We start from the raw sequence: 9299 nt of genomic DNA on the forward strand, positions 1-9299 counted from the left end.
GCTGTAATGATGGGAGTACAATTTGCATGAGCTAAGATGGCGTAACTACCTTAGTTTATCATTCATTTTTTGTTAATTTATTTTGCAAAATAACTCAACTACTTGCATCAAATGAAGCAAAGAGAGATGCATATAAAAGGCTTGTTTTTATATTCCTTTTGAATTTAAATACATTTTCGACACAGTTTCACATTAAGTTATGTTGACGTTTTTGCAAAATTAAGTGACCATTCTTAAGCAAAACTTAGTCTATTGATTGGTGTGTCGTACATGATTATACTAGGTGGCGGTTAAGGGGTGCTTAATACCTAAATGGCTAAGTCCATGAATGATTAAGTTAATGAATCATTTAGTACTTAATACATTTGATCATTTACACTAAGATTTTAAACCTTAATGGACCACTTAAACTTGTGAGTTTGAGGAAGGTAATGGTACGGTAATTGATACCAATATATACGAAGTATGTAAAATTGTAACATAGTCTTTCCTCGTTTCCTTGATATATGTATCGATGACATGATAACATTAAAAAATAAAAAACGAGTACAAAATTTCAAATCTTCCTTATTTTGTGCTTCAAGTCTTATGTTTATGTTTAGTTGTTTACTATATCTATGTGCACACGATATATGTTTTTTCTACAACCATTTAATGATTCGATGGTCGTGTTTGGGTGAATTGTCTAGGAGATCCATGGCCATGGCCACGGTCACCTGTGAACTAAAGTGGTTAAAAAAAATTTGTTGTTTGAAATTGGGTATGCAGCATCCTAAAGCAATTAAACTATTTTGTGATAGTGAGTCGGCTTTACACATAGCAAAGAATCCCCTGTTTTATAAACGAACAAAGCATATCGAGGTTGATAGTCACTATATTTGTGATGCAATAAATAAAGGCTTGATATCTCCTTCATATGCTCCAACATCATCACAATTGACGGAAATTTTAACAAAGGCACCTGGCAAGACTCAATTTGATCTTCTCCTTTTCAAATTGGTTATTTTAGAATCTAATGCTCCAACTTAAGGGGTACTGAGATATAGTTCGGCAGGAGACCAGGGGAGGCGGTCTAGGAAGAACCAAATAAAGAATAATCCAAATAAATTCATCATACTCTAATACTCTACCACGCTTCCGTTAGCCACTATTCGGCCGCGACTCGGCCAGTAAGTAAAATTCTAGGGCTCGTTTTCTTCCCCTTTTTCTCTGTTTGCTCAGCTCCAAATTCCAGAACGATTGATTAGGGTTCCTTTGATTCTCTTAATTTGCTGATCACAAAAAACTTAGCTCTTCTGCAATTCAATAATAAATCTGGTAAATTCGTTATTCCCTTTGTCCTATTGATATGCAAATTCTCACTTCAATTTTATTTTCTGTGATCAATTATTGAATTTGATTGCTTTTTACTACTATTCAAGTGGATAAACCCTAAGTTTTTTGGGATTTTTGCATTTTAGGTTGCAAAAAATAAAAATAATGGATCGGGAAAGAGGTGTTCATCCAGATTGCAGAAATGCATCAAACCCTTACCATGAATGCGTTGAGTATTGCTTCAAGAAGATTGCCGAATCCAAAGCTCGTTTCTCCGAAACCGACAAAGGTATTTTTTCTTTTATTTGCTTATTAATTTGGTTATTACTTGTAATGAATTAATGGAATGATAATTGTCTATGAAAGCATCTTATTGCCTAATTGATAGGGATTTATTGCCAAATTGCTAATAGAAGCATCATATATTATGTTGTTTTGTTATAGTACGAAGTTGGAGAGTGGAGTGAACATAGATGCTTATGATGATGCATCACCTTGAACTTATGAAAGCATTTATCTAGTTTGAAATTAGATAGATGTGATTCAGGGCTTCGCTTTGTCATTTGACTATGTGTTACCGAACCAAACAAGCGTTGGATTACTTGAAGAATCTTGGTTTTATTAACTTAATTAAAGGTTTTATCTTGTAAATAATACACCTTTGAAAAGAATACCAGGGTGAATTATTGCAGAAATTTGACAAAGTTGCTTGTGGGGATGCAAATGCCTTTGAGAAAATGTTTCCTTTCTTCTTGTGAGATATCTTAATTTAACATTCAACTATTGTGATTTTTCCCTTGATATAGAGGAGGATAGGAACAATTGAGAGATCATATTTTTTTAAAGTTAAAATAAAGCTACTATCTTGTGAAAAGCACATTGAATTAATCTTGGAAACGAACATTAAAGCTGAATAACTAAAGCGTTAGAATGGGGGGATCCTCATTTAGAGGGTTTGGGGTGAGAAACATATACAAAATGAAAAGAGTTTTCTTGATTCATTGTCTTCCTTACTTATGTTTCACTCAAGTTGAGCATTTTTTAGATGTGTTTGATTATCCATGATTGTCACAAAATTACGAGAGAGTTCCTTCAATATGGTTGTCAGTTTTTTCTTCCATCGATTATTTTCTGTTGAAGATTCAGATTATGCGTAGTAGAAACCTTGTGGAGGTACTATTTAATATGAGTTTTAGTTTTGATGTTGAATATCTGTGCACAAAGGCCAGGTTTATTATTGAGCTGTCTTTTAACTCTTTTCTTCTTGAATAGTGTGTTGCAATCTAATGGCAAGATTGCACAGGTACTCTAGAAGCTTTGGAAATTATTTCCTGTGTTTTTACTGTGTGGGCGTAATGATTTTAGAAATGTTAGTGCAAAGTCCCAGCTTTACGTATATATAAACTGGAGTAGGAAGTTGCTTTAGTGTGCTGCCTTCTCTGCTGCTCTTGATTGATGCATAAGCAGGTGGGAGCTTGGAAGATTTCAGTTCTGGTCTACCCATTCAGACATATCAAGGGTGCAAAATCCACAATCTATAGCTCTCTATAAGTACTTCAATGAGCATACCACTAAAACATTGAAACTGTAGCACTCCCTAGAGCTCTTCTCGGTTAATTATCAGATTTTTGGGCAGGAACTTTTACAAGAAGTCCAAACACTTGGAACTACTTATAAACCAAACTGCAAATAACAGTTAAGAGCGATGGTTATCCAGTAACTTTATCAATTGCGTCATTTTGTGAGCCAATATGTTACTAACTGCTAGTGATCAACCACACAGATGCCAGTTTAAGCCTTTGTTCAATCATATTAATATGGTGCCTGAAATTTAGATATAGTGGCTGAAAGTTATTAAAATATCTGTATCCTCAATCCAAGGTAAACAGACTTTTGAATTGGTTTCTTTTTACATGTGAACTTAGTGGGTATTTTCCCACGTACCAAATACTGACATAGTTATATTGCTGTTAAAATTATTTATGCGCCTCTTTTATGTTGCACCCTAAATTAATAACCTCCCTGTATGGTCTACCTCTTGTAGCAACCATAGTATTAGTTATAGGTACTTTGGAAATTATATTATTATTGTGGCAATCAACCCTTTCTAAAGAAAGTGGGTGGTGATTGCATCTTGTCATTCTGCGATGATAGCTGATGTTTCTGGCTGTGTGCCACTGTGTGTTCTTAGAGGTTACAGGAGCTAGTGGGAGCCAAGCCAAGCTTGATGCAGCTGCTCCTGATGAAATTGAATTATCATACAATGAAGTAGAAACACATAAAGATGCTGATAATGCTGATGACAATCCTGAAGAAGCTACTATGGAAGAAGTTGACTTGTCTAAACTTACAGGGAGACAGAAGAAGTTATTTGAATTAAGGCTTAAGATGGTGAGTATTTTGGAACCTTAAAAGCCTGAAATTTGTAGAGTCTCTTCATATGATGATCATATGTATATGACTATATGATTATCGAATTCATGAGTACTACATTTTACGTGGCCTGTTTCACTTTTCATTTCCTGCAACTTTATTTTTTCTTGCAGAATGAAGCCAGAAAAGCCAATCAAACAGCTATGGTGGCAGAGAAGAAAAGAATGGAAGCTCCTACTGAGTCAAGGGGAGTGTCCAAAGAGAAATGGCTTGAAGAAAGGAAGAAAAAGGTTGGCAGACTTCTGGAAGCTAATGGTTTGGACATGACAAAGGCATACATGTTGGATACGCAGGATGCAGCAGAGTTGAAATATAAGAAATGGGAGAAAGATCCAGCTCCAACTGGTTGGGATGGTAAGTCCTGTACCAATCACGGAGTATTAAATTTCTTAAAATGTGTTGGCTTTTGGAGCATTTTACTTTTCTATAAAGGAAGAGTGTTTATCGTATGATCTTTATATATTTCACCTTGTCGTTTCTAATCTCTACGGCTGTTGTACATTTCCTGCTTAATCTCAGTTATTAAGCTGAAGTACTTGGATTCCTAGAGATTTTTAAGGGATGAAAATTCATTATCTAGTGATAGATAGGTACAGCACTTCGTAAATAACTGCCTTCATGGGTTTTTTTTAACAAAATTGATACCGAGCATGCTTTTCAGTGTGGGATGCTTCTTGTGCAAGTTGCTTATGTCAACTTGTGCAACTTGTGAAGTTCTGTTAACATTTAGACCATAACTTGCTCCATTCAAATTTATTAGTTTACTTGTTCAAATCTAAGTGAAGACCATCAAAGTTTGCTTTATTAATATATTATTGTAATTTTTTTTAACTTAAGATTTTGAGGATAGTCCAGATGCACTGACTCCTTGGTAGAGTGCTTGGATAATAAAATGTTGGTGATAGGATCCTATTTGACATTTACATGTAAGTGCTCTAACTTACATGTACTGACTTACTGATGCAGTTTTTAATCAAAAGTCATTGTACAATGCATACAAGAAGCGCACCAAAAATATAGCAGTTGACCTTGAAGAATACAACAAGTTGAAAGAACAGGACCCTGAGTTTTATCGAGAGGCGTCCAGCCTTCAATATGGGAAGGTATTTATAGCTGTGTTGCAATTATGGTGTTCATCAATGATTAAAGAAAGTTTTGGTTCTTTATTATAATATATTCTTTTCATTTTGGTTATACAGGATCCAAAGACATCTGAAGCTAAGATTGATAGAATGGTCAAGGAGCTTAAGGATAGAGATGAGAAACGGCAATCATTTAGCAGGAGGAGGAAGTTCCGTGAAGAGAAGGATATTGACTCTATCAATGACCGTAATGAGCATTTCAACAAGAAAATCGAACGGGCATTTGGAAAATATACACTGGAGATCAAGAACAATCTGGAAAGAGGAACTGCATTGCCCGACTGAGGTTAAGTACCAATTAATGCTTGAACAAAATTCTTTTCTGCTGCTGTTTATTCATCTCAACTTTATGTTTGATCTGTTTGTGGATGTCTTGCTCTTTCAGAAATTGTTTGTGTGATCTCTACATAAGTTTTGTTCTGTGCATTTTTTAACTATCATCCTTTCTTCCTATTGTACTTTTCATCATGTGAATGTTAAATTATCTTCCTTCCCCTGAGAATTGTCCAGAGGAATGCAAGATTATCCATGAGCCCACACTCCACAGGCTCACACATCTCCTAACATCATTATAAGAAGGGGTAAAGAGAGAGGGAGAGAGAATTTAAAGAAAGCCAGTTCTAAATTATTATCTGAAATCAACAGTTGATACTGTACACTGTTATTGCTGAAATGTCATGACACAGATTTTGTCCAGAGAAATATCGTTCTCTTGGAGTACAAAATTTTATTTAACAGTTTTGATCTTCAAAAGTATCGCAAACATATAACTCGGGAGAATAGAGGATAAGGTAGGGGGAATCGAGATTGGTTGGGCAGTAAGGATTAAGGTTACAGAGTAGTAATTTAATACAGCTTTTCTCCATGTTTTCTGCTGTGATGTAATGTGAATTTCTGCTTTTTTGCTCTGAACTGAACTACTGAAGTATAAACGTGACATTGTTTTGGAAGGACAGTAAATCAGTAATTGCAAATAATCTTTCTAGCTCTTAAAGACCTTAGTAAATCAGAGCATATTGTATGATCTAAAACTAGCTTTCTCTACGAAAAACTTGTCCAATGGACATCAGTTGGCCACACATCTTTTTTATCTAATGCCATGCACTCATGCAAATAGCTTGTGGTTCATCTATATATTGAACGGCCTTTGAATTTGGGAACAAAATTGTAAATTTGACTTGATTATCTAGGTATCGCTCTTCTAGAGTATAGTAACATACTGTATTATTGTGATTGAGTTTTGTGATACCATTGTATGATATATTTCTTGATTGTTGTATGAAGGATGTAAAGACCCAATTTTCCAATACTTCCCTTCTATTAGACACTTCAGCTTATATTGTCAATTTTTCAAAAACTTGTGGCCATGGGAAAAAATCTCTTTTGTCTGATCTTCTGGTGACATTCTATGGCTTGTCAGCAGATTTTTACTTCCAGTAGCCGGTATATTGGACAAGTTGATTGTGGACAAGGTGACGGCCTTCTCTGTGGAAGAGCCTCATCAAGAAGAATCTTCATGATGGACCAGCTCGTTCTGTAATTTTGTATTTTTTTTGTTGTACAAATAGTGTTGGTATGCAAGAATGGGAATGCCTATCTAAGTATTATTCAATTCTGTTATATCCAATTTGAGTGCCCCGTTTTCCCTGCTACATGCACCCTCAAGGTTGTCATCACTACCATTCTGAGGTACATAATTAACATATAACAGGAACCTCAATGCACAATGATCTAATGTATTAACTTGAGTTGGCTATACACAAGAAATGAGCCCTGCAAATTTTAATTAGCTGGTTATAATTCATTTGCCATTGCGTGTTTCATAAAGATCCTTTTTATGATCCTCATCCTTTTACAAGATTAGATTATGAATATGGCTTTATGGTGTTTATTGTAGAATACAAGTATTAATTATTTTTGTTCTTGGGTGATTTGAGTGACCAATAGATGTCTTGTAGACTACTCCGTATTACTACCTCTGTTACGTACAATGTGCAATTTTGGAATTTTTTATATCTCACAAATAATACCTAAAAGTTGTACATAATATTTAACGGAGGTAATATGTTAGTTCTTGGATGATTTGAGTGACCATAAGATGTCCTATGGCCATTGATACTAATCTTAGGGGTATCCGAGTATTGTGTCATGACATTTGTATCACACTTGGACCATGCTTGGAACAATGGTAATTATTAAAGGGTGTTGCATTATTATTAGGTCTTAAATTTTGAGGTGATAGATGAGTTGTGGTGATGCTTGAGGGATAAGGCTACCCTATGAAATTTCCTTAAAAATCCTATCATGATTAGTTAGCAGTCTAACTATAGGTCTATATAGCCTTTGTTGGGACAATTTGTGTCTTCATTGAGCAAGTGCTGGTTGTGAAGATTATTCCATTTAATACTAATAATAATTTATTTATTTTTTAAATATAAGAGAATCTAGTAAGTATCTAAATTAAAACATGGCTCTAATTACATAGTTTTACACTTATACACCCTCCTACTATATTAAGCATAGCATAAAACGATAGATTATATATCTCTCGATGTTAATAGAGTTATAATATGTCACATTTGTTTAAGAGTTTACACTTCAAGATTTCTTTGTACAATATGTTTATCTCCACCTTTTCAATGTAAATAAATTCTTTTTAAATTCTTAGTTCATTTAAAATATGAAAACTCAAAATTAAGCTTAGTAATTACTATAGAAAATGACATCTAAATTAATATAGAGGATGACATCTAATTTATGGTGATTTGAAATGAATAAAAATGTGAATATTTTAAATACAAATATAGAATAAATCGACAAAGATATCAAATCAGTAATTTTCAAACTATCCAATGTACTGAATGTAGGACACAAATTACCTCTTTAATCAATCGTGTCAAAACTTCAATTACAAAACCATAGATATAATCCAACACATAATTAAATTCCATGACTTTAATCACTTTTCATCATAATCTATGTTGTCCAAAAAAATTGCCCGTTGAAGAGCACTAGTCACAACTATATTACGGAGTAACTTTCTTGAGTCACTCCCTTTACAATTTGGTTCTTCTCGAGGCCTTATTATATGCCCTATGAAAATTTTACAATTGGGCTATGCTCTTCATAATTTGGTTCACTATTGACTAATACTGTTGAGAGCCTATTGACCTTGCTCTTTGTGCTGCTGACCACTGCACCAGCTGTAAAAATTACAGGAGAAAGGGTAAAAATTGTAAACGGCACCCTATGTATGACTGTATGTGGGTCCCACCTATATGACTCATGCTTTGCACGTGATCTACGTCATTCTCTAACTGTAAAATTCTGTAATAAGATTTGAAAAAAAAAAAATTAAAAGGTAACAAAAATATATATAAAAAAAAAAAAAAAAAAAAAAAAGGGTAAAGTAAAGGACACTCTAGCTCTGTTAAAATTGTCAGAACTCTCTAGAGATAAGACCTAACTGATTTTGAACCACTCAACTCTTTTTTTGATTTTTATCAAAAAAAAAAAAAAAAAAAAAAAAAAGAAAGAAAGAAATGGAGCGTGAAAAGAAGGCCCAAGTTTATATTTTGTGGTCCATAAGATAGATTGTCCCTACTTCTTTCAAGTTTCAATCTTGACATTGGTCCTTTCTTTTCTTGTTATGAACAAAAGTTCGCAAGTTGGAATTTGCAATTTTCCACCTTTTATTTATTCTTAAAGCATGATACATTGATATGGTATCTTATGATATTGATGACAAGGATTAATAAGGGGAAGTCACTAGATTGATCCTTTTTTTGACATGAGTTGTATACTTTTAGGGTTGGTCGTAACATTTTTTTCTTTGTTTAGCTTTGGGGTTGGTTATCTTGATATTAACCTTTGTATGAGTGTTGGTAAATTTACCTAGTATTGTTGATATTGAGTGGAGTAACAAGAATGCATTCCACTTGAAAAGTAATTGACTCGGAATTTACTATACAAGGGTACAAGTCTAGTAGGTTTAAGATTTTCTAGTTTTAGCAACTTTGATGTTTCCATCTTACCTTAAGAGTATATTCTCCTTTTATTGTCTACAATCTAAGTAGAATGAATCAGTAGCGGAAGCATAGTGCAACAACCTTCGAACTCTAGATATGCAAATTGGAATCTCACTTCAACTGGGCTATCAAAATTAACTAGACATGTTAAGCAAAATTGTTTTTATAGAGTATTATGGGGGTGGCCATGGCCTATGCCAGCCCCCCCCCCCCCCCTAACTCCGCCCCTGCGATGAATGATTCATGATAATTTGTTAAAAATATACCTTGTCCAGTAAACACATACGGAGTACTAATTAGTAAATACCGTGTATACTCCTACAGTGTATGTCAATTCTAAGCTTAATGATTGTGGTTCAAACATTAATATTGGATCATATAT

General features: G+C 34.1%; 1 protein-coding gene across 2 annotated transcripts; it reads left to right on the forward strand.

Moving 5' to 3' along the window:
• Positions 1-962: 962 nt before the first annotated feature.
• LOC110718521 (pre-mRNA-splicing factor syf2-like) lies at positions 963-6686 on the forward strand. 2 transcript variants are annotated; one of them, XM_021897367.1, is made up of 7 exons: positions 963-1317; positions 1461-1603; positions 3506-3705; positions 3861-4101; positions 4714-4850; positions 4947-5175; positions 6310-6686. In XM_021897367.1, exons 2-6 carry the CDS (start codon positions 1480-1482, stop codon positions 5172-5174), a joined length of 930 nt encoding a protein of 309 aa, XP_021753059.1. In that variant the 5' UTR covers positions 963-1317; positions 1461-1479; the 3' UTR covers position 5175; positions 6310-6686. The 2 variants fall into 2 exon arrangements, with proteins under 2 accessions (XP_021753059.1, XP_021753058.1); XM_021897366.1 differs by having other exon boundaries at positions 965-1317; positions 6313-6686.
• The last annotated feature ends 2613 nt before the right edge of the window (positions 6687-9299 follow it).

Source organism: Chenopodium quinoa, unplaced genomic scaffold, assembly GCF_001683475.1.
Source record: "Chenopodium quinoa cultivar QQ74 unplaced genomic scaffold, ASM168347v1, whole genome shotgun sequence".
NCBI lineage: Eukaryota > Viridiplantae > Streptophyta > Magnoliopsida > Caryophyllales > Amaranthaceae > Chenopodium > Chenopodium quinoa.

Bases quoted from the DNA above. Each gene is read 5' to 3' on its own strand.
- LOC110718521 (XM_021897367.1), top strand. From the start codon at position 1,480: ATGGATCGGGAAAGAGGTGTTCATCCAGATTGCAGAAATGCATCAAAC. The intron at 1,604-3,505 runs GTATTTTTTCTT...GTGTGTTCTTAG, and splicing joins TTTCTCCGAAACCGACAAAG to AGGTTACAGGAGCTAGTGGG. The intron at 4,102-4,713 runs GTAAGTCCTGTA...TTACTGATGCAG, and splicing joins AGCTCCAACTGGTTGGGATG to TTTTTAATCAAAAGTCATTG.